Source organism: Electrona antarctica (genome assembly GCF_951216825.1).
Source record: "Electrona antarctica genome assembly, chromosome: 16".
Lineage (NCBI taxonomy): Eukaryota > Metazoa > Chordata > Actinopteri > Myctophiformes > Myctophidae > Electrona > Electrona antarctica.
Genome location: NC_136797.1, coordinates 5900544 through 5926631, shown reverse-complemented (window position 1 = coordinate 5926631; position 26088 = coordinate 5900544). Strand labels below are relative to the sequence as shown.

Below are 26088 nucleotides of genomic sequence, written 5' to 3'. Positions count from 1 at the left end.
TAATCAACTGGTGGTTCCGTGGCTCAAATGCTGAATAAATAATGGGCCTTGATATGAAACGGGTTGAAAACCACAGCTAACTAATGGCAGGTCATTTTCTTTTTTTTTGTCTTTTCTTCATTTCCCCCCTCGCGACTTGTTCAAACCCGGCTCTGCCGTTCCCAGCAAGCAGCAACGCGTCATTTAACCCCATTTTGACGGAGATCGATTCTAAAAAAAAATGTCTTCTAAATCCTAACAGTTTCTGAACAACCTATGTTTCTATGTCAGTGGTGATCAACCTTTTTCATGTTTTTTATCTGTATTTGGCCCGCCGACCCCCCCATCTGAAAATATGTAGTTCCAGGGATCCCCCAGAAGCAAATATTTGAGTAAAAAAAAACGTTTGCTCTGAAAGAATATATATTCAAAGATTTGAGGCAGTTTCACAATAAAAAAAAAAATAGCAGACCTACAAGCTCGTAGCGCGCCACTCGGTGCCGCGCTATGAGCTTGTAGATCTGCTATTTTTCAATAGCTAAAGTATAACATAACGCTTAAAACACCAAAAGGGGTTCCCGTTCAGAATAGGTTAAAATGATGTCCTCCATGAACTAACATTCTCTGCCTGCAAACAAATGATTCGATTTGGTAGAATAATATTCATATTTAGTGAGTGTACCTGCATTGCATTTGTATGGATCACACTCTGGTAGCATAAAGATAAAGAATAAAAAAGTGAAATTGAGCTTAATCTAATCAACATGTTTGAGTATAGTATGGAGTCTGCATTATTCGGCTGGACCTCCGGGGTGGGGGGGAGAGGGGGGGGAGGGGTAGCAAAGGGGTCAACGGCATGCCTTTTATGATGTCCCTTCCAAATCTATCTGAATCACTTTAACCCATTCAGGACGGGGAAACGCCATCTGTGTGACGCTTTTTATAACGTTTAACCACTTTAACCAGTTATTTTAAACTCTATAGCTGTTAGAAAAAAAAAAAGCAGATCGACAAGCTCGTAGCGCGGCACTCGGTACCGCGCTACGAGCTTATAGATCTGCTATTTTTTATTTTTTTAATTGTGAAAATGTTGACGCAAATCTTTGAATATATAATATATTCTTTCACAGTGAACGTTGTTTAAGTTGTAGCTTTGCTTCTGGGGGGGGGGGGGACCTGGAACAACATATTTTCAGATGCGGGGGGGGGGGGGGGGGGGTTTGAGAAAATAGTTTGAGAAACATAAGGGTTTTTCAGAAAACAGTCATGATTTTAGAAGACATTTTGTATAGAATCTGAGTCTCCAGTCCTAGACGGTTAACCCATTCCAGGCGGGAACCCATTTTGGTGTTTTAAACATTGTTATAATTTAGCTATTGAAAAATAGCAGATCTACAAGCTCATAGCGCGCCACCGAGTGGCGCGCTATGAGCTTGTAGATCTGCTATTTTTGAAAAATCTTTGAATAAATATTCTTTCAGAAGACTTTTTATTTATTCCGACGTCGGTCCTAAACGGGTTAAATTGGATCCTAGTCCTAGACGGGTTAAATCCTAGTCCTAGACGGGTTGGATCCTAGTCCTAGTCCTAAACGGGTTAAATTGGATCTAAAAGATGTGGGGACACATACATCACACACGGCCGGTGGTGTGGCGGTCCACCAACCCCCCCCACCCCACAATCCCACCTCCCAGAAATAAGGTTATAAAATGGGCTTTGGATCCCATTAATAATTCATAATCTTGTTAAGGAAAGAACAAACATTTCTCTCGTTCGAGCGATTCCAGTTTGCAAGGATTTGTTGCTTGTGTTATTAAAGGAGGGGGTACTTGAATTGGTCTGGGATCTCCACTCGTGTGTGTGTGTGTGTGTGTGTGTGTGTGTGTGTGACACACAGACAGACAGAGGCTGCAAATTGTTGATGCTTTCTCGCGCCGCCGAGCCCCCGGAAAATAGCCGATCTACAAGCTCACGGCGTTGTGCGGTCGCAGCGCGTCGTGAGCTTGTAGATCAGCTATACGCGTCGGCCGTATAAGGCTACTAGAAGAGTCTTAAGCCCGGGCTTAAGCTGGGCTGTGTGTGTAAGAATAACTCAAAGGCTATTTCACAGTCTTCTGCTTTTCTTTATTAAAGCGGTCGTCACAGTAAACATGTGGAGGGATTTCCATTTGACACACGACCGTGCCCGACTGTTCCCTCACTTCAACATCTCTCTCTCTCTCTCTCCTCCACTAGGCCCGTGCATGCATCTCTCTGCTTCTTACAACAACAAAACAAACAGGAATCTTAAAGACTCGAGGAGGAGGACACTGCCCTCCTGGAGGAGGAGGACACTGCCCTCCTCGAGGAGGAGGAGGGGGACACTGCCCTCCTCGAGGAGGGGGACACTGCCCTCCTCTCGAGGAGGGGGACACTGCCCTCCTCTCGAGGAGGAGGACACTGCCCTCCTCTCGAGGAGGGGGACACTGCCCTCCTGGAGGAGGGGGACACTGCCCTCCTCGAGGGGGGGGGACACTGCCCTCCTCGAGGGGGGGGACACTGCCCTCCTCGAGGAGGGGGACACTGCCCTCCTCAAACTGTAACCATTTAGTTTATATTTTATAACCCATTTAGACTCGAGGTCGCGCTTACAGCTTTTAACCACTTGATCGAACCATTATTTTAAACCTTAGCTGTTGAAAAATAGCATATCTACAAGCTCATAGCGCGGCACCGAGTGCAGTGCTATGAGCTTGTAGATCGGCTATCTGTGAAAATGTGTGAAAATCTTTGAATATATATTCTTTCACAGCGAACGTTTTAACTCAAATCTTTGCTTCTGGAGGGCAACATATTTTGAGATGGGGTTCTGCGGCCAAATACATATCATGCTGGGGGTCCTTGACATGCTGGGGGTCCTTGACATGATTAACTTTGAGAACCACCGACAGAAACAGTCGTTTTTCAGAAAACTGTTCTCAGGTCGAAATGGGTTAATAATGTCATGACATCATTTCCATCAGATGTTATTAATAATCAAACGTACAGTAACAGTTTTATCCTACATACAATAATGTAAAAGGCAAAATACAGCATAATATCTGGTGGCTATTATGGAATAAATATGCACTGTGTTGCGGCACAGTTAAGTTGGTCTGTAATCAAAGTGTATATAGCAGTGGTTTTCAACCAGTGGTCCGGGGACTACCCACCCACCAGTGGTCCGGGGACCGACAACCCACCCACCAGTGGTCCGGGGACCACCCACCCACCAGTGGTCCGGGGACCGACAACCCACCCACCAGTGGTCCGGGGACCACCCACCCACCAGTGGTCCTTGAGAGAGGGTGTTCCCGGTGGTCCCCCTAGTTAAATGATGGAGAGTTGGTAACCAAATGGACCCTGATAGCTCTTTAACGCCAAATGGACCGTGCACTCTCAAGATAGACACATTATTGTTTAAACATCTGCATTACTCAATTCCTTAATTCACAAGAAGTCTTACACAATTAGAGAATGTAGAAGAATTGTACTTTTTGATCAACGTTTTGCCTGTTATCTCTCCTAATGGTACCAACATCAATACAGCATGGAGTTGTTGGACAAAATGTTATCCAACGACAATACAAATATTTTTTAGTTTTGGGTCCGAGAGGCTAAATGTCATCAAATGGTGGTTCCGTGGCTCAAACGATGAATAAATAATGGACCTCGATATGAAAAAGGTTGAAAACCTCTGCTGTATAGCATTAATACTGTATATATTGTGCAGTATAAGACCATGTAATGCATAATTATCTGGGTTTGAAGATATATTAAAACGACTATATACAGTGAGGTCAAGATTGTAGCGTTCACTAAATTTTACTACAATTACAGATTCATATACGTATAAAAAGCAGTTCAATATATAAATTTGGGTCACAATTATTGAATATTTATATAAACCTTAATGGGTGTCATATCACTGATATAATTATGATAATTAAAAAATAGCAAATATCTGTATTATTAACCACATACTGTATGATATAGTCAGTCAAACATCATCATTGTCGGTCAAACACATTTCAAACATTGTACATTAACACTGTTCATAACACATACATTTGTTTCATGGATTTGGTGAATGTGAGTGTATTGTCATTATCATTATTATTTATTAATTATAATTATTATTATTACTATTATTAATAATAATACTGCTACAATACTACTATGGTCTTGTTAGAATGTTGTCAAACACTGCCTCCCGGTGGTCAAAATAGGTCCCTACGCCAACAGAAGAACACTGGAATGACCAAAACCCTTCAAATAACATTTCAGAAAAAGGAAAAAAAGAAAGAAAGGCACAAACTGAACGTGACATATGAAACGTAGGGCTCTAGATATGGTTCACACCATGACTGTTGTTGTTTTTAGTCATAGAGAACACCTTGAATACCAGTTCAAACAAATAATGAATAGAACATGTATGACATCAAAGAGAAACGGCCTCATAAAGTTGTTGGACCAGCACGCATTTTTTCCTTTTGATTTTGTAACCGAAAAATGTGTCCTTCACCAACGAGAGAACGTTGATGGGCATGGCATTCACATTTTGCACTAGAAAATGTATATGATTCCAGTAGCATGACAAAGGAGTACAAGAACACTCGCCCCCTGGCCCCAAAGCACGCTCGTCCCTGGACCCAAAACAGGCCGATCGCCCCAGGTCTAATCCGATAACCTCGGAACCACCAGGTATTCCTAAATTATGCCTACACTCGCTCCATAAGAACCCGGCTTGATAAGGCTGGTGTCATAGAGTACCGTTGTGCCTGGGAGCTCCATGTTGCTGTAGAGCTGGTGTCATCGGTTCTGGTATTCCACAGGGCTCGATTCTTGGTCCTCTGTTATTCTCCCTGTACATACTGCCATTGGGAGAACTCATTACCAATCACGGAGTCAATTTTCATTTCTATGCTGATGATACCCAACCATATCTTTCTGTAGCTCCAGATGATCCCTGTGCCTTAGACCCGCTGTTGACCTGTCTGTCTAGCATCAAATGCTGGATGAGTGAGAACTTTCTCAAGCTAAATGAGGATAAGACAGAAGTTCTCATAATCGGTTCTAGTGAGCAGAAAGAATCGATAAAAAGCAGACTTGGCAACCTGACTGTAGAAAGTAACAGTACAGTAAAGAAGGATCATTATTGATTCTGAACTGAATTTTAATTCACACATTAATCATGTTGCCTTTTTTCATCTTAGAAATATTGCACGAATCAGAGCCTATTTGTCACTGGACGATGCAAAAACGCTAATCCACGCCTTTGTTTTTTCTCGGCTTGATTACTGCAATGCACTTTTTTCTGGATTGCCTAAGAAATCAACTGACAGATTACAACTTGTCCAAAATGCAGCAGCCAGAGTCTTAACTAGAACTAAGATGAGAGAACATATTACTCCAGTCTTGGCCTCATTGCACTGGCTTCCGGTTGTTTTTAGGATTGATTTTAAAATTATTTTACTTGTTTATAAAGCTCTCAATGGCCTGCCGAAATATGTCCCAAACCGCCCCCTAAGGTCTTCCACTGCTGGCCTGCTCGCTTTGCCTAAAAAAATGGCAACTAAAAGATACGGGGAAGCAGCTTTTTGCTTCTACGGGCCGACGGCGTGGAACAAACTCCCACTGTACCTTCGACAGGCAGCCTCTGTAGACATTTTTAAAGCTCAGCTCAAGACCCACTTCTACACCCTTGCTTTTAATTGATTTATTTGTCTTTTAAAAAAAATGTTATTCATGTCCTCACTGTATTGTTTATGCCCTGCCTTTCTTTTCTTTTTTGTGTAAAGCACTTTGAGCTGCATTTCATGTCATGAAAGGTGCTATACAAATAAAGTTTTATTATTATAATAGGGTACCGTTGTGCCTGGGAGCTCCCACCATGTTGCTATAGAGCTTCTGCTGCTCCTGTTTCATCGACTCCTTCACCTTCTCCCGCTTCAGTCCTCCATCCCTGCACAGAACCAACCACATGGAATAAAGCTAAATAACAGGCCAATGTGAAAACGGTGGGATATATTCCTCAGCCTAGTAGGAAAGTCTGTGAAAGATGTCACAAAACGGGCCAATCCTGCAAACTTTGAAAGCCAATGTTAGCCAATTAGGGTGGAATCTGAAATATCGGAAAGGTCTTGAACAATTTTTTTTTCAAAAGTCGGCCTCTTGGTGGCGCTATAACAGGCCGTTCTAGAAAGTTTGGGGCAGAGGTTCATCGTTGGCATCCAGGGAGTGTGTGCAAAATTTGGCATCTACCGGGTTAACGGTGCCGGAGATTAGCTGTTCACAGACGGACACACGCACACACACACACACACACACACACACACACGAGGAGTGCAAAACATACTCTCTCCCCATGCCTTCGGCCTGGTGGAGACAATAAATACAATCTCAAGACTTAATTTAGATCGACCAGCTGAAGAAATCGTGACATTTCTGAGACCATTCATGTTTCAGAAAAAAAGAAAAGTGGCGAAGAAGTTAATTTTGACAGGACATTTTGATGTCGTTTTAGTCCTAGTCTTTTGTGTACAATTCCATTTATAGTTTGTCATATTTTAGTCATCTGAAATGTTGATTTTAGTTGATTAGCACGCTGTGATGGCGTTGTAATGCCCAATTTATAACTTACACACTATATACTACTCGGGGCAGACACTCTCACATAAAAATACCATTTAATAGTGTTTAGGGCCCAGGCGGTGGCGTAACCGTCTGGGCACCCGACTGGTAATCCAGTCGCAGTGTGCCGCGGGTTCGACTCCCGAGCCCGACACGGCCTTTACTGCATGTCTTCCCCCATCTCTCTCCCGTTTCCTGTCAGCCTACTGTCTGTCCCTTCAAAAACCAATAAAAGGCGTAAGCCGCAAAAAAAACATCTTAAAAAAAAATAGTGTTTAGGTACGTTGTCTGGTTATTGGAGTGGTTATTGTGAAAAATATACCAGTGAAAGATTATATCAAAAACACCTTTTTGTTCATTTGTTTTACTATTTAATGGTTCATTACCAAGCCAGGTCCAGCAGCCCTCCCCGGCGAGCGATGACAGACTTCACTCTGTTGGCAAAAAGGGCTGCATCCTCCCCATCCTATGAACACAATGAGAAGGAATTACTCAAAGGCAGTATGTTTAAAGGTTTCATGACATACATTTTCATTTATTTTAGGTTGTATGACTTCAATTACACCCACACAACCTGAACTTTTAACATTCAGTGGGTTTTCTGTGGTCTGGGGGTTTCTCTGTGTGTTCTGAAGCCTTTTGAGCTGCAATGAAAGACGGATGGGCTAACTGGGACTAACTGGGCTGACGTACCCGTCTCCTAATTGGAGGGAGGTACCACACCTTGACCACTAACTGGGCCTACGTACCCGTCTCCTCATTGGAGGGAGGTACCACACCTTGACCACTAACTGGGCTGACGTACCCGTCTCCTAATTGGAGGGAGGTACCACACCTTGACCACTAACTGGGCCTACGTACCCGTCTCCTAATTGGAGGAAGGTACCACACATTGACTACTAACCCGTCTCCTCATTGGAGGGAGGTACCACACATTGACCACGATAGCCCAGCTGGTCATCATCCGGAGCAGATAGCTGACCATGTTGTACTTGGCACTGTTCCAGAAGGCATCTCCAAAACGCGCGTCATACTGGGGGGGGGGGGGGGGGAAGCAAATTTGTGTTAGTCAAAGAAAAGCTACTTGTTAGAGATAGTTATAGGAAATGATTAAGAGATGAGATAACACACCTCTGAAAGGTTTTATTTTCCTTGTCACATATTTTTGACGGTTACAATAAAACTACTAACATGTGTGGTTGGAGATGGTCTGCCTACTCTACATATTGTGGTCAGGGAGGACCACCTACTGGTTGACAAGAGGTATTGCATGACATTCCAAAGTGAAGTATCTTGCCCTCCCTTACTGCTCATCATAAAAATATGACCTCATGCTGCCTTCAATGCATGAGGAGTCCAAGCTGCTTCTTTTCACCTGACAGGAGGGGAGGAGTTTCCCCGGTTGGACGTAGCGCGTGGAAGGAACACGTTATTCCAACCAGTTCCTTTCCCCTCCATCAGTTGCCCCGGCTGGCCAGGGGGAGGCAGTTTAGAGACCAGGATTACTGCATGTTTTTTATCTTTGCAGCTTTAAAACATAGTAATACCTATATCCAATTTATTCATGAGAATTCATATTGAAACCAGAACATCATATCACAATGACACAAACATATAATGTAGTTAAGACGATCATACCTTGATAGCAACTGGATATATTGTTCCTTCGATTTCAAAACACCCCTTCTTAAACATCATGACGGATGTGTTGTTGATGCACGTTCCTGTGTGTGTGTGTGTGTGTGTGTGAGAGAGAGAGAGAGTTATTATACAATGTAGGCATCATCAAAAATCATCTTATTTTAAGCAACATCCATCAAATGCAGAGCAGTGTTGATTTCGTCGACTAAAACCAAGACGAAAAATGTTCTCAAGCTCACAACGCGTCACAGCGCGACGCGTTGTGAGCTTGTAGATCGGCTATTTTCAGCAAGCGTAAAATCAGTCATTGCAACTTCATCAAGGCCCGCCAAAATGTTTTATCCCAAAGACTATGACTAAAACTAAAATAGTTTTATCCCAAAGACTATGACAGTATGACTAATTGCTATTACTTGCTATGACTAAAACTAAAATAGAAATTTGCTGCCAAAAACAACAGTGATGCAGAGAGACAGTGTGTAGTGCCTCGGTAAGCTATAGGATCACAGGTAAACCAGGAACATATAGCATCACTCTAAACAATATACTATCAAAAACAATATTCTGTACATTGAAACGATTACCATTGCAATTTATATTGGGTCACGCCCCTTTTTAGTAGGGATGCACCGAAAGGGAAATTCTTGGCCGAAACCGAATATAGGCAACAGTTGGCCGAATACCGTATACCAAATAGCTGAATATGATTAATATTATATATCTTTTTTCCTACCATTGCTGTCATGGCTGATTACCGGTATGGCAAAATACATGATTATGGCAAAACTTAACTTAAATAATAATCACTATTATGGGTCCATAAAACATGTATTCAGCACTTTTAAATGCATTAATTGCATACACTACGCCGAAAATGCATTTTTTTTGCCATTTTCTGCGGCCGAATACTCGGTGCATCACTACTTTTTAGCTTAGATTGACTGGCCTATTAGGTGGAAGAGAAGAGGTGAGTGTTTTTCAGATTACCTTCAGGGAAGATCAGGATGGGCAGTTTGTTCTTTGCCGCAACATGATTTGTCAGTCTGTGAATGAGACGGAAACATTTTAATAACACACAGACACATATAGACACACAGGGACAGAAACATCATCTCCCTCTAGTATACTTGTGTGAGTGTGTGCTGCTGTAGTCTCACCGGTTGAGCACGGTGAGGCGGTCCTTCATCTCTGACCTCTCGAACCACACGTGGGGACAGGACTTGACCATGGACCTCTGGAGGACCCCCATCAGACCCCCGTGGATCTGGCCCACCTGGGGAGACGTGCGGAGGAGGGGAGAACATTTAGGGTTCTGAACAACACTAGACCAAATATAAAATAGTAGTGTAGGGGTGCTTTAAAATAAATGGCTCTATATTGTGGGTCATGACCGAAAGAATAATGGTCACGAATATGGACGAAATTAGTTTTCTTCGACGGGTGGCTGGCATCTCCCGTAGAGATAGGGTGAGAAGTTCAGTCACACGGGAGTAGAATCTCTAGAGCGAGATTAGGTGGTTCTTTTTAATAAAGAGCTGGAGACCGACCATCAAGGATGGTTTTATTTGTCACTAACTTCTACAAGTACAAGGAGTGAAATGTTATTGCAATTTACTGAACAAACACTCTATAATCTATCCTATAGCAATGATTACTATCAGAGATATTTAACCTATGGACGAAACATTTGTTTTAACCAAGAAATATCCCTCACACTACCTATCAAATCTCAGTGATGTGTTTTCGATCATACCCACCATTGCATAACATCCATCGCTAGCCAAGATGACGACGTCAATAGGTGAGGTGTGGTTTGCTACACATATCCCTCCTTTCTTCGGACGATTCTCCCTACGACAGTAAGAAGCAACATGTGCATGCGGTTTAGCAAATCTTTCTCACTCACTCCAACTTGATTTTTTTAGGCAAATCTAGCAGCACACAGAAACACTGATCAAAACATTGCGTTGCGTGAAGCTTGGCCAATCAAAATCGGACGTTATGTATGTGACACCTGCTGTCTAGACTATAACTCCAAAGGCAATTTTTAATTAATTTTGGGCGGGATTATGTTATACTTTAGCTATTGAAAAATAGCAGATCTACAAGCTCGTAGCGCGGCACCAAGTGCCGCGCTACGAGCTTGTAGGTCTGCTATTTTTCTTAAATCGTGAAAATGGGTCGCAAATCTTTGAATACGGTATATATTCTCTCAGAACCAACGTTTTTAACTAAAATCTTTGCTTCTGGGGGGGTTCCCTGGAACAACATATCTTCAGATGGGGGTCGGCAGCCAATTACATATAATCTTGGGGGGGTCCTTGATATGAAAATGTTTGAGAATGACTGACATAGAAACATGGGGTTGTTCAGAAAACTGTCAGGATTTAGAAGACATTTGTAGAATCGTCCTCAGGTCTAAATGTGTTAATATAAGATATATACAGTATATAGAGCGTCGCAGTCCCGCCTCCTACCCTGGACCAGGAAATGAAACCCAATGCATTATTCTCATAGACATTTCTTAAAGTATTTATTTAAAGACGGTTACGCCGCGGACAAAGCCAACTCGAGTCGTGACAACTCATGACAACACAAACAATATTTTGGACAAAACAAATAATTACAAAGAAGAAAAACAACAAAAAGTGTTGTAACCTGCCGTTTTTTTCTTCTTTCTAATTATTTGTTTGGTCCAAAATATTGTTTGTGTTGTCATGAGTTGTCACGACTCGAGTTGGCTTTGTCCGCGGCGTAACCGTCTTTAAATAAATACTTTAAGAAATGTCTATGAGAATAATGCATTGGGTTTCATTTCCTGGTCCAGGGTAGGAGGCGGGACTGCGACGCTCTATATCATGACAAAAGCTCTTCCTCACAGAGCTATGATTTGTTATTCTGCAGACACCCTAGAGCGGGACATTGTCAATGCAGTCAAATAATCTTGATTCGTATTTGAATCGGCTGACGTGTTAACCGTTAACCCCTTTTGGTGTTTTAAGCATTAGGTTTTTCTTTAGCTATTTTTGAAAAATCGTGAAAATGTGGCACAAGTCTTTGAATATACATTCTTTCAGAGTGAACGTTGAGTGAACTCAAATCTTTGCTTCTGGGGGGGGGGTTCCTGGAACAACATATTTTCTAATTCTGGGGGTCCTTGACATGAATTAGTTGAAGCCATTTTTTCTTTTTTTTCTTTTTTCTTTTTTAATCGGCCTCAGGTCTAAATGGGTTTAACCCATTCTGGACGGGAACCCCTTTTGGTGTTTTAACTTAGCATTATGTTATACTTTAGCTATTGAAAAATAGCAGATCTACAAGCTCCTAGCGCGCCACCAAGTGGCGCGCGATTTTAGTCATCATAGCTTAGTTTTCATTTAGTTTTTGTCAGTGAAAAAAGGTAGTCGAACATTTTTCGTCTTAGTTTTAGTGGTACGCACAAACCTGGAGAGTCCTAGAGGGTTCCTAAGGAGGCAAAAATCCAATGCAAAAGAATAGTTTCAATGCCTACAAACAGCTATTTTTACAACTTGTGTTTAGTCAAACAAACAATTTTACAGACCACTAGTTTTTGTACAAAAGAAAACAGACATTTTAAGCCAATTGTGTGTTCGTTTTGCCTAAGCAAAGCTTTTCGAAAAAAGTTGTTTGAAGGTATTAAACGTTGTACAGTGGTCTCCCTCCTCAACTGTTTTTACAATTATGAAGCAAGCCATCAGCATGACAGCAGTTCTAATGGTCCCCATCCTGCCCCCCCGACTGACTTGTTGTGGTAACGGACGGTGGCAGAGAGACCTCTGGCACAGATCCTCCAGCACGTCACATGGACCAGCTCACTCAGCCAGCTCTTTGCACTACGACACAGAGAAACAGAACATAATAATAATATGGACCAGCTCACTCAGCCAGCTCTTTGCACTACGACACAGAAAAACAGAACATAATAATAATATGGACCAGCTCACTCAGCCAGCTCTTTGCACTACGACACAGAGAAACAGAACATAATAATAATATGGACCAGCTCACTCAGCCAGCTCTTTGCACTACGACACAGAAAAACAGGAAAATAATAAATAATATGGACCAGCTCACTCAGCCAGCTCTTTGCACTACGACACAGAAAAACAGGAAAATAATAAATAATATGGACCAGCTCACTCAGCCAGCTCTTTGCACTACGACACAGAAAAACAGGAAAATAATAAATAATATGGACCAGCTCACTCAGCCAGCTCTATGCACTACGACACACAGAAAAACAGGAAAATAATAAATAATATGGACCAGCTCACTCAGCCAGCTCTTTGCACTACGACGACACACACAAAAGCAGAAAATAATTATAATATTATATATAATATATCAAACACAAACACAGCAACAGTTTAAAGCAGAGGTTTTCAACCAGTGGTCCCTGAGGGGGTTCCAGGTGGTCCCTAGCTAAATGATGGAGAGTTGGTAACCAAACTGACCCTTGTTAGATCTCTCAAGAGTTAAATTATTGTTAATTTTAATACAAGAAGTCTACATCATCATCATGATCATCATCATCAGTTTAAAGTCCGCTTTCCAGGCACCGCTGGGTTGGACTGGACTCTCGATATGGCTTTCCTCCACCGGGAACGGTCCATGGCCGCCTTGTGGTCGATGCCGAGCGCTTTCATGTCAGCCAACACGGTGGTCTGCCCGGTCTTCTTAGGCCGTCCACTGGGTCTTGTCCCTCTAAGTTAATGCTAGGTCTTCTTAGGCCGGCCACTGGGTCTTGTCCCCTCTAAGTCAATAGACATTACTTCTTCACCCAATCGTTCTCTTCCTTCCTTACTACGTGGCTGTACCATCGCAGTCTGCCTCTCCTCACCACATCCACTATGGCCTCCACTCCCATCCTCTGTCTCAGCTCTGCACTGGGTCTTTCTGTCCCTCAGTGACACACCACACATCCATCTGATCATCCTCATCTCTGCTCTGTTCAGCTTCTCTTCATGCTCCACATCCAGGGCCCATGTCTCACTTCTCTTCATGCTCCACATCCAGGGCCCATGTCTCACTTCTCTTCATGCTCCACATCCAGGGCCCATGTCTCACTTCTCTTCATGCTCCACATCCAGGGCCCATGTCTCACTTCTCTTCATGCTCCACATCCAGGGCCCATGTCTCACTTCTCTTCATGCTCCACATCCAGGGCCCATGTCTCACTTCTCTTCATGCTCCACATCCAGGGCCCATGTCTCACTTCTCTTCATGCTCCACATCCAGGGCCCATGTCTCACTTCTCTTCATGCTCCACCTTCAGGGCCCATGTCTCACTTCTCTTCATGCTCCACCTTCAGGGCCCATGTCTCACTTCTCTTCATGCTCCACCTTCAGGGCCCATGTCTCACTTCTCTTCATGCTCCACCTTCAGGGCCCATGTCTCACTTCTCTTCATGCTCCACCTTCAGGGCCCATGTCTCACTTCATGCTCCACCTTCAGGGCCCATGTCTCACTTCATGCTCCACCTTCAGGGCCCATGTCTCACTTCATGCTCCACCTTCAGGGCCCATGTCTCACTTCATGCTCCACCTTCAGGGCCCATGTCTCACTTCCATCAGCTTCTCTTCATGCTCCACCTTCAGGGCCCATGTCTCACTTCCATCAGCTTCTCTTCATGCTCCACCTTCAGGGCCCATGTCTCACTTCCATCAGCTTCTCTTCATGCTCCACCTTCAGGGCCCATGTCTCACTTCCATCAGCTTCTCTTCATGCTCCACCTTCAGGGCCCATGTCTCACTTCCATCAGCTTCTCTTCATGCTCCACCTTCAGGGCCCATGTCTCACTTCCATCAGCTTCTCTTCATGCTCCACCTTCAGGGCCCATGTCTCACTTCCATCAGCTTCTCTTCATGCTCCACCTTCAGGGCCCATGTCTCACTTCCATCAGCTTCTCTTCATGCTCCACCTTCAGGGCCCATGTCTCACTTCCATCAGCTTCTCTTCATGCTCCACCTTCAGGGCCCATGTCTCACTTCCATCAGCTTCTCTTCATGCTCCACCTTCAGGGCCCATGTCTCACTTCCATCAGCTTCTCTTCATGCTCCACCTTCAGGGCCCATGTCTCACTTCCATCAGCTTCTCTTCATGCTCCACCTTCAGGGCCCATGTCTCACTTCCATCAGCTTCTCTTCATGCTCCACCTTCAGGGCCCATGTCTCACTTCCATCAGCTTCTCTTCATGCTCCACCTTCAGGGCCCATGTCTCACTTCCATCAGCTTCTCTTCATGCTCCACCTTCAGGGCCCATGTCTCACTTCCATCAGCTTCTCTTCATGCTCCACCTTCAGGGCCCATGTCTCACTTCTCTTCATGCTCCACCTTCAGGGCCCATGTCTCACTTCTCTTCATGCTCCACCTTCAGGGCCCATGTCTCACTTCTCTTCATGCTCCACCTTCAGGGCCCATGTCTCACTTCTCTTCATGCTCCACCTTCAGGGCCCATGTCTCACTTCTCTTCATGCTCCACCTTCAGGGCCCATGTCTCACTTCCATCAGCTTCTCTTCATGCTCCACCTTCAGGGCCCATGTCTCACTTCCATCAGCTTCTCTTCATGCTCCACCTTCAGGGCCCATGTCTCACTTCCATCAGCTTCTCTTCATGCTCCACCTTCAGGGCCCATGTCTCACTTCCATCAGCTTCTCTTCATGCTCCACCTTCAGGGCCCATGTCTCACTTCCATCAGCTTCTCTTCATGCTCCACCTTCAGGGCCCATGTCTCACTTCCATCAGCTTCTCTTCATGCTCCACCTTCAGGGCCCATGTCTCACTTCCATCAGCTTCTCTTCATGCTCCACCTTCAGGGCCCATGTCTCACTTCCATCAGCTTCTCTTCATGCTCCACCTTCAGGGCCCATGTCTCACTTCCATCAGCTTCTCTTCATGCTCCACCTTCAGGGCCCATGTCTCACTTCCATCAGCTTCTCTTCATGCTCCACCTTCAGGGCCCATGTCTCACTTCCATCAGCTTCTCTTCATGCTCCACCTTCAGGGCCCATGTCTCACTTCCATCAGCTTCTCTTCATGCTCCACCTTCAGGGCCCATGTCTCACTTCCATCAGCTTCTCTTCATGCTCCACCTTCAGGGCCCATGTCTCACTTCCATCAGCTTCTCTTCATGCTCCACCTTCAGGGCCCATGTCTCACTTCCATCAGCTTCTCTTCATGCTCCACCTTCAGGGCCCATGTCTCACTTCCATCAGCTTCTCTTCATGCTCCACCTTCAGGGCCCATGTCTCACTTCCATCAGCTTCTCTTCATGCTCCACCTTCAGGGCCCATGTCTCACTTCCATCAGCTTCTCTTCATGCTCCACCTTCAGGGCCCATGTCTCACTTCCATCAGCTTCTCTTCATGCTCCACCTTCAGGGCCCATGTCTCACTTCCATCAGCTTCTCTTCATGCTCCACCTTCAGGCCCCATGTCTCACTTCCATCAGCTTCTCTTCATGCTCCACCTTCAGGGCCCATGTCTCACTTCCATCAGCTTCTCTTCATGCTCCACCTTCAGGGCCCATGTCTCACTTCCATCAGCTTCTCTTCATGCTCCACCTTCAGGGCCCATGTCTCACTTCCATCAGCTTCTCTTCATGCTCCACCTTCAGGGCCCATGTCTCACTTCCATCAGCTTCTCTTCATGCTCCACCTTCAGGGCCCATGTCTCACTTCCATCAGCTTCTCTTCTTGCTCCACCTTCAGGGCCCATGTCTCACTTCCATCAGCTTCTCTTCATGCTCCACCTTCAGGGCCCATGTCTCACTTCCATCAGCTTCTCTTCATGCTCCACCTTCAGGGCCCATGTCTCACTTCCATCAGCTTCTCTTCATGCTCCACCTTCAGGGCCCATGTCTCACTTCCATCAGCTTCTCTTCATGCTCCACCTTCAGGGCCCATGTCTCACTTCCATCAGCTTCTCTTCATGCTCCACCTTCAGGGCCCATGTCTCACTTCCATCAGCTTCTCTTCATGCTCCACCTTCAGGGCCCATGTCTCACTTCCATCAGCTTCTCTTCATGCTCCACCTTCAGGGCCCATGTCTCACTTCCATCAGCTTCTCTTCATGCTCCACCTTCAGGGCCCATGTCTCACTTCCATCAGCTTCTCTTCATGCTCCACCTTCAGGGCCCATGTCTCACTTCCATCAGCTTCTCTTCATGCTCCACCTTCAGGGCCCATGTCTCACTTCCATCAGCTTCTCTTCATGCTCCACCTTCAGGGCCCATGTCTCACTTCCATCAGCTTCTCTTCATGCTCCACCTTCAGGGCCCATGTCTCACTTCCATCAGCTTCTCTTCATGCTCCACCTTCAGGGCCCATGTCTCACTTCCATCAGCTTCTCTTCATGCTCCACCTTCAGGGCCCATGTCTCACTTCCATCAGCTTCTCTTCATGCTCCACCTTCAGGGCCCATGTCTCACTTCCATCAGCTTCTCTTCATGCTCCACCTTCAGGGCCCATGTCTCACTTCCATCAGCTGTCATGCAGCTCCTGACTCAGGCAGAGTACAGTCAGTACACGTGCCCTTTCATCTTCAGGGATGAAAGGGCCTTGGGTGTTAAAAATGGCATGAGTTCCCTGAACTTCTTCCCAACCACTTCGCACCCTTGTGGTCACTGCTAGGTCAACGTTTGCCTGTTATCTCTCCTAATGGTACCAACATCAACACAGCCTGTTATCTCTCCTAATGGTACCAACATCATGTTATCTCTCCTAATGGTACCAACATCATGTTATCTCTCCTAATGGTACCAACATCATGTTATCTCTCCTAATGGTACCAACATCAACACAGCCTGTTATCTCTCCTAATGGTACCAACATCATGTTATCTCTCCTAATGGTACCAACATCATGTTATCTCTCCTAATGGTACCAACATCATGTTATCTCTCCTAATGGTACCAACATCAACACAGCCCGTTATCTCTCCTAATGGTACCAACATCATGTTATCTCTCCTAATGGTACCAACATCATGTTATCTCTCCTAATGGTACCAACATCATGTTATCTCTCCTAATGGTACCAACATCAACACAGCCCGTTATCTCTCCTAATGGTACCAACATCATGTTATCTCTCCTAATGGTACCAACATCATGTTATCTCTCCTAATGGTACCAACATCATGTTATCTCTCCTAATGGTACCAACATCAACACAGCCTGTTATCTCTCCTAATGGTACCAACATCAACACAGCCCGTTATCTCTCCTAATGGTACCAACATCATGTTATCTCTCCTAATGGTACCAACATCATGTTATCTCTCCTAATGGTACCAACATCATGTTATCTCTCCTAATGGTACCAACATCAACACAGCCTGTTATCTCTCCTAATGGTACCAACATCAATACAGCATGATGGAATTGTGGACAAAATCTTTAGTTTTCTGTCTGCCAAGGCTAAAAGTCATCAAATGGTAGTCAGTGGATCAAATGCTGAATAAATAATGGACCTTGATATGAAAAGGGTTGTATCAAACGTATCAAAAGCCCCCTCATGGAAAGGAACAGGTTGGAACAATGTGTTCCTTCCACGCGCTACGTCCAACCAGGGAAACTCCCCCCTGTCAGGTGTAAAGGAGCAACTTGGACACTCAGGCATGAAGGAAGCATGAGTTCAAGTCCGTTGCTCTCCCCATGTCCCCCATATATGGGGACTAGGTTGGCGGAGGGTGTGTAGAGCCCAGGATCACATTAGATAATTGACACAGGGGTGAAAAATGGGTTACAAAATAGTGGGATAAAAAATTATATATAAAAAGAAAAAGCCCTACCTACCTGCTGTTGGGCAGGAATCCAACCAGCGCCGTTCCAACCACCAGCCAAACCAAGCCAATGATTGCCAGGGTGATCCTAGAACACATGCAGGGGTTGATAAACATCTTTAGTTGTACATACTGTTGTACTATTCCTCTTCCAAAACACGCTGGCCAGTAGCCATGCATGGTCATTGTCCAATTCAGCATGTCCCCGAGGTGAGGGGGCAAGAGTTTCATTGTCAGACTGACTATAGTCTCTAGAGAGACAGACTGTTGGCTCACAAAAAAAAACAGAGTTTGCAACAAGACCTGAAAGTGAGTTCGCCTCCCCCTCACTCACTCACTTCCTTCCTCTGTTTTCGCAGTCACGTAAATAAATCTTACTGTTAATCAAATTAGGCGAAACCCCAGCCAGCTTGTTGTTAATAGCAAAAATGGAAATTAAAAAAATATATACATTTTAACTATTTTCATGAACGGATTCAACGGAACTGACGAACGGGATAAAGAGCTCCATTTTCGTCACCGCTAAACCCCTTATCCCTAAACTTCTTTGCCTTTTTTACTATTTTGCAAAACATTTTTGAATAGTTAAAATGGCATAGCTTGTAGACTGCCATTTTAACTATTCAAAAACGTTTTTCAAAATAGTAAAAAAGGCAAAGAAGTTTAGGGATAAGAGGTTTAGCGGTGACGAAACTGGAGCCCAGTCTTTAAACTGATGTTGAGGCTATATCAACTCATTTTGCAGCAGAACCCCCTTATAGAACCTCCTCAAGGATCCCTTTTTCCCCACTATTTCAGAACCACTGCTATGTAGCATTTGGAAGACAGTTATGACAAAACAATTATCCCCGTTTTGCTCGACAAGACGCCAGCCCAGACTGACCTGAAAGGAAAGAGGAGCCCGTAGCGGACTAACACGCCCAGACTGACCTGAAAGGGAAGAGGAGCCCATATCGGACCAACACGCCCAGGCCCCAGATGACAAGACGCCAGCCCAGACTGACCTGAAAGGAAAGAGGAGGCCATAGCGGACCAACACGCCCAGACTGACCTGAAAGGAAAGAGGAGGCCATAGCGGACCAACACGCCCAGACTGACCTGAAAGGAAAGAGGAGCCCATAGCGGACCAACACGCCCAGGCCCCAGACTGACCTGAAAGGAAAGAGGAGGCCGTAGCGGACCAACACGCCCAGGCCCCAGATGATGGTGAGGCGCTGGCTGACGTAGTAGAAGTTCTGGTTGGTGCGGGTCAGCAGGTTCCAGGAGGCCAGCTCCTCCGAGGAGAAGCGCTGGGTCACCTGGTCGTCCACGATGCTGTCCAGGCCCTTCTTGTAGAAGTAGAAGGCGTCGCTCACGGCGAACTGCCTCCCCTCGATGGTCCTGGTCCGAGAGCGCCGGATGGCCACCACCTCCTGCTCCATGGAGCCGCCCTCCCTGGCGATGATTCCTGGTACAGCACGCACGCACGCACGCAGCACACGCACGCACATACACGCACGCACACACGAACAAACACACACACACACAATAGTATAGTAGTAGTAGCAGCAGTAAGTAGTAGTCAATCATCATTTTTTTGACCGCGGTCGAGATCATGGATTTCACAATGCCACGCCAGACTTCCCTGTCCTTCATTGCCATGCCCAGTTCCTGCTTACTGATTAGAAAACTGTCGCTCCCTGATGTCATCGCTTATTCGCTAGGGACACCCCTAGCGATGACATCAGGGAGCGACAGTTTTCTACCTCTGGTCTGCTTTGAGGCAGGACTCCAGAAAAGAAGGGAAGATATAACCTAACCTCATGATTAGCTGGGGACCACCTGGAATCCCCTCAAGGACCACTGGTGGTCCCCGGACCACTGGTTGATAACCACTGCTTTAGAGAGTTTAGGTTTGACTTTGGTCCAACGTACGCAAATATTCACCAAAGACAAATAACTCAACTAATTAAAAGACTATAGATTTTGAAAATAGTAACTACTGGACATTGTAGTTAAAAGGAGTATCTATGCTACTTCTATAACTAAGGAGTATCTATGCTACTTCTATAACTAAGCAGTGCAGCTGCACCACTGCTCACAGAGTATTTCACACAGCAGTATTATGGGTGAGCAGCAGCACAAGTTACTGCTTGCCTTAAGTTATGTAATCTGTTGTTGCATCACCCTGAGACAGTTGTGTGTGTGTGTCCATCTGGCTGCGCACGCACACACACTCACACAGCATCACACACACACACACACAGTGTGTCAGTCACATGAGTGGAGTCAGTTCTTTAACAGCTGATTCAAACTCCTTCGTATGACAGGACACAATGTTCTGCCATGCAGGAAAAGCAAGAATGTCGTCTCGCCTCTTTCTGTAACCAAATATCTATAGTCGTATTTATTTCCCTTAAAGGATCCAATGTCTTTAATATCGTTGCTGTCAGGAGGAAACCTCCCATCTGATCTCCAGCTGTTGTGGTGCGAAAGAAGCAATGCATTTTGAGCTTGGAGATCTGCTACTTTTGCCGTTATAAAACTTGAAAAGTGAAAAGCAGTGTTGATTTCGTCGACTAAAACCAAGACGAAAATTGTTCGTCGACTACCTTTTTCCACTGACGAAAACTACATGGAAACTAAATGAAAACTAAGCTATGATGACTAAAACTAAATATATTGAGAATTTCGTCAAACAAATAAAAACTAGACTAAAATGTTAGGAAGGGACTAGGGCATTAAGCAACTAGTCGACTAGTTTACTAGTCGACTAGTAAATCCACTAGTCGACCTTGTTGGTACTAGTTGACTAGTTGATTAAAAAAAAGGGGGGGTTCCCGGTTTTGTAGGCCTCAAGATCAGGTAGATTATAGTTATAGTCACCATGTACACAGTTTTTCAATGTACAAATATTTATTTCAATTTTTTTTCATTTATTTTATTTTTTACATCATTTGCATGCTGAAAATGGCCGATCTACAAAGTGTAAGTCATAAGTCATTATGACGGCATCAAGGCCCGCCAAAATACATTTTAGTCGACTAAATCAACTGTAGATTCAGTCGACTAAAACTAGACTAACACTAAGACATTCTAGGTGACTGAAACTAAATGAAAACTATTCAAGAGAGGTTTCCCACCTGACAAGAGACGAACATGTCAATACAGGGCTTCAGATTACAATGTAAAAGGCGGTGGAGGGGGTGTTAAATTGAGCATTGAATTTAACACATACTGCATACTTAAATTCAGCTAAACGTGTTGTTATAGGGGCGGCAGTGGCTCAGGGGTAGAGTGGCTGGATGGTAACCGCAAGCTTGCCAGTTCGAACCCGCGGCTCCCCCAGTTAGTGTCGAAGTGTCCTTGAGCAAGACTCTGAACCCCTAATTGCTCCTGATGTACTGGTTGGTGCCTTGCATGGTTTCCGCCGCCATCGGTGTATGAATGTGTGTGTGAATGAGTGAATTTAAAATGGTGCATTTATATATAAAAATGGTGCATTTATATAGCGCCTTTATCCAAGGCCCTTTACATAGATTGTGCATTACATTCATGCATTACATTCACCCATTCACACACACATTCATACACTGATGGTGGCAGAAACCATGCAAGGCACCAACCAGCACATCAGGAGCAATTAGGGGTTCAGTGTCTTGCTCAAGGACACTTCGACACTAACTCTGGGGGAGCCCAGGTTCGAACTGGCAACCTTGCGGTTACCATCCAGCCATATGTAAGGGGTGCATACTTAGTTTTGGTTAGAAAACTAAGCTACGATGACTAAGACTAAATATAGTGAAAATAAATTCAACAAATACAAACTAGACTAAATTGTTAGCCAGGGACGAGTGGACAAGAGATCCAGTATAAGTCATTTTACACTTGGTTGCATGCTGAAAATAGCAGATCTACAAGCTCTTGTGAGCTTGTAGATCGGCTATTTTCAGCAAGTGTAAAATCAGTCATTACGGCGGCATCAAGGTCCGCCAAAATACATTTCAGTCGACTAAATCAACTGTAGATTTAGTCGACTAAAATCTTATGACTAGACTAAAACACTAAAACATTCCAGGTGACTAAAATGTGACAAAAAATAAATGAAAGCTATTCGAGAGACTTTTATGACTAAAACCAAAATGTGCCGCCAAAAACACCACTGCATAGGAAGGGCTTAAAACATGATTTGCTCACCATTGGGGCGGGGGAGGGGGCGTGCTGTGCCTCTCTGGATCCGGAGCGTGGCCCACTGTCAAAGACAACACTTATGTTCAGATAACCTCTGACCTTTAAAATGTTGTAAGAGCGAGCACGCACAGTGCTGAAATCTCCCTCACTTGCCAGGATTCTGTTTTTCCAGTACATGGCATGCTACTAGGCCAGTATAGTCTCACGTTTAGCCAGACAACTATATTCCACAATCTCCAAATGCTATATTATAGAGTCTGGGAACTAACACCTCCCGAAATCCCGAAGTAAGGAAGCTGCCATTTCCGTTCACAAAAATATGTCTTTAGAGCTTATTTTTTTAATTTCCAATTCTGCTAAGCAGCAAGCTATATATGTTTAGATGATTTTTGATTTATATTAGGATAAATGTGCGTGACTGTGAAGACGAAACGGAAGTGGGCGCGGAGTCTCCGCTTTATATAATTTTACTCATGATCAGAGCTTAAGTTCTGTTGCTCCAGACAGAAGCATTTGGAAATTGCGAGAGGCAACAACAGTCTGGCAACGCACGACTACTCTGCCATTGGTTCTCAAAGTGGGGTCCAGGGACCCTTACGGGTGTGATCGGGTAGATCTAGAAATGGTTCCATTCGGGATTCTTGGAACCTTTGGTGCTTTCACAGAACCGGCGGCCATTATTTTGGTTTCCGGTTTACCAGCTTTTAGTTTTAAGGTTTTTAACCAATTCATTTTTCAGTGTAAACACTCTGACTCTGATTCAATAGGGACTTTAAGCAACAACTGTTTTCAGGACGGCTCCGCTACGCGGAAGTATGGCGGCTATGACGCAATCGCCATAGCTGTCAAAATCGTTAAGCAAACAGCCGTCGGCGACGGCGACATTGGTTCCCATGGTGACGCATCTATGCAGCATGTGTCAAACATAAACACATTTTTTAAACACCCCGTCGCGCGTCAGCCGACTTGCCGATATTGCTTAATTCTTTATACATGCGCTGGACATGATCAGCAGTGGAAAGAGGAAGGTGCTGGAGCAATGGTTAATATGGCATATGGTATTAGTGTATTAGAGTATTTCTTCATTCAGAGCATGCCAACACATTACACAGCATAAGAAAGGTGATGGAACAATCAGTGTAAATGTATGACAGCTATAATTTCAATAAACATGGTTATGACATGGCGTTGTAGACACTACGTGGAAGTGTAGGTTCTGCCATAGTAGAAATGGGCTGCGACGGCAAGGAGGTTTATGTATCGAGCACTGATCCATGTCCGGTGGCCGGAGCAGACTGCCGTAGCCGTCGTTGCTTAAAGTCCCTAATATTAGGCGGGGGGGGGGGGGGGGGGGGAGAGAGAAGAGAACCAGTTGAACCCTGGAGGAAAATGGGGCCCGAGAGTGTACAAATGGAACCAAATGGATCTGTATTTGTACACGCTCATAGTAATGGGGGTTCCTTGAAATTAAAACGTTTGAGAACCTGCACTGCTGCAGGCTATTCTCTAGAACTGGAGGTTTTCAACTGGTGGTCCATCATGGACCACTGGTGGTCCTTGAGGGTTCCAGGTGGTCCCCAGCTGACTGATGGAGAGTTGGTAACCAAATTAACCCTTATAGATTTTTAACTCTTTGAGTTACATTACAGGGTTACATTACTGTTAAGCATCTGCATTACTTCATTTTTCAAGAAGTCCACACAATTAGAGAATGTAGAAGAATTGTTATTTTGATCATCGTTTGCCAAAAGCATGGAACTGTAGACAAACGACAACGACAACAAAATATTCTTTAGTTTTGGGTCTGAGAGGCTAAACGTGCATCAAATGGTGGTCCGTGGCTCAAAAGCTGAATAAATAGTGGGCCTTAAAATGAAACAGGTTGAAACCACTGATTTAGAAACATAGAAAAGTGAAGGCTGTTCCCCACTAGTTGAGAAACTAAAAAGCCTGGTGGTGACCTATGATGACGCATCAATGTTCAAATTCACTGGGAGTTGGAGGTGAAGACATTCCACAGAAAAAGTTCACTGGGAGTTGGAGGTGAAGACATTCCACAGGAAAAAGGGAGTTCCCTCTTATCTTTTTGGAGCTCAGGACCACTGACATATTTCTAATGACCGATAAGGAGTTGATATAATTTGTTGCGTGTAGTAGTACACAATTTACTCACTTTCAAGCTTATTTAAACATTTAACAAAAAGGTATTTTGAAACATATTTCCCCACAGACCACCTGCAGACGTAATTATACCATGGATTTTATACAATTATACCATGTACTCATAGTCGTACGATTTGTCACACACGTTACCACAGTGAAATTTGTTCTCTGCATTTGACCCATCTCTTGGAGCGGTTGTCGAGCCGCAGCCAAGGAGCGGTGAGCTGCAGCCGTGCCACACTTGGGAATCATTTCATTAGTTGATTTGACCGCCCCAATCCAACCATTTGATGCAGAGTGCCAAGCAGGGAGGCATTGGGTCCCAATTTTACTTTGGTATGACCCAGTTTCAGGGCAGACACTCTAACCACAAGGCCACTGTCTGGTGCAAGTCCGTGGTGTGGACTATTGGTTGAGAAACAGTCCCTGCAAGCACGGTCAGGACCTGGACGAATTAGTGACGTCTCTCGATTGGGGCCAGATCAAGTCAATCCAAGACTAGTCAGATCTGGCCCAGAATATCACCTGATTTCAACCAACATACATTCTGCCCACTAAGATGGTCGTCCCTGGATGAATCAGAGAGAGTCCGATCGAGGCCAGATCAACTTAAGTCATATCATAACTAGTCAGATCTGGTGGTACTCAAAAGTGCAGGTCCATGCAGGCCAGTCTCCCTGACATGAATGGACTCTTTGGGGTGGAAATGGACACATACAGGTCTGTAACTCTCAGACTGTTGGGGGTTCCTTCCTTGACATCAAAAGGTTTGAGGAGACCGACTGGGCAAATGTCATCATTTCCACCCTATAAAGCTAACAAACACAAAGTATGAAACGAGTGTGTGACTGACTGTGATACCTTTAAGATTTTGACCAGGATTTTGATGTACACGCCGGTGACGCCCAGGGAGCAGCCGAACATCGCGGGCAGCATGATGAGACAGAACACCCCCGAACTCCACAGCTGGAGCAGCAGCACTGCTACATCCCACCGCTCCTCCATGTCGTCTATAGTGGCAGACATCCACCGCTACTAGCACTACTACTGTGGAAAACTGCGATCATACAGTAGCATACTGTAGCATTATCTACAACAAGGAAAGAAAGGAAAGGCATGAGAACATCTTCATATGTTTGTTTCAATCATTAACTTTAAACGTACATGATGTGAGACAGTGAGAGTGACTGACTGTAGTGTAGTCCCTTCCTTCCGAGTAGGCAAACGTAAGTGCTAGCCCTATATTGGCTGTCATAGATATTACCCATAGCCTACCATTTCATGCATAGGCTACATGAAATGTATATCCATAACATTCTAATTTATATGGCTGGCTAGCTATCCTGTATCCGCTAAGTATAGCCTCTATAGTTCAGTTCCGATCAAATATGCCACAAAACTAATGCAACAGCTGTGGAAGGAAGGAAAACAACAGGGGTTCATTTAATAATAATCATACCTGTAAATCGACTTGTCAAGCATCTTCCTGAGCGAAGAGAGGTCCTGGTTTTTGGGGTTGGAGTTGGATTAAACTTAAAGTCAGTCAGTCGTGTAACGGGTTTGTCTTGGTTTTTAAAACTTCTTCTGACAAACTTTTACAGCCATATGAGTGAGTCTCTCTCTCACCAACCAAACCAACACGCCCCCTCTCACTGGAGGCTGAATACGAGACTGCTCGC

The 26088-nt window shown here is 44.6% G+C and overlaps 1 protein-coding gene across 2 annotated transcripts; it reads right to left on the bottom strand.

The window, feature by feature from the left end:
* Positions 1–1948: 1948 nt before the first annotated feature.
* LOC306939186 (glycerol-3-phosphate acyltransferase 3-like) lies at positions 1949–26088 on the bottom strand. Of its 2 annotated transcripts, none has more exons than XM_079523721.1 (14): positions 25869–26088; positions 25271–25499; positions 22253–22307; positions 19175–19523; positions 18090–18164; positions 12036–12125; positions 10029–10122; positions 9429–9544; positions 9259–9314; positions 8269–8354; positions 7535–7663; positions 7017–7096; positions 5868–5962; positions 1949–4871 (listed from the first exon to the last, which is right to left on the bottom strand). In XM_079523721.1, exons 2-14 carry the CDS (start codon positions 25433–25435, stop codon positions 4810–4812), a joined length of 1452 nt encoding a protein of 483 aa, XP_079379847.1. In that variant the 5' UTR covers positions 25436–25499; positions 25869–26088; the 3' UTR covers positions 1949–4809. The 2 variants fall into 2 exon arrangements, with proteins under 2 accessions (XP_079379847.1, XP_079379848.1); XM_079523722.1 differs by having other exon boundaries at positions 1953–4871; positions 19229–19523; positions 25869–26086.

Excerpts from the sequence above, each read along its gene's own strand:
- LOC306939186 (XM_079523721.1), bottom strand. The coding sequence starts at position 25,435 with ATGTCTGCCACTATAGACGACATGGAGGAGCGGTGGGATGTAGCAGTG. Across the intron at positions 10,123-12,035 it reads ACCGTCCGTTACCACAACAA|GGAGAATCGTCCGAAGAAAG; the intron begins GTCAGTCGGGGG and ends TTACTGTCGTAG. Across the intron at positions 5,963-7,016 it reads GGGCTGCTGGACCTGGCTTG|GGATGGAGGACTGAAGCGGG; the intron begins GTAATGAACCAT and ends GGTTCTGTGCAG.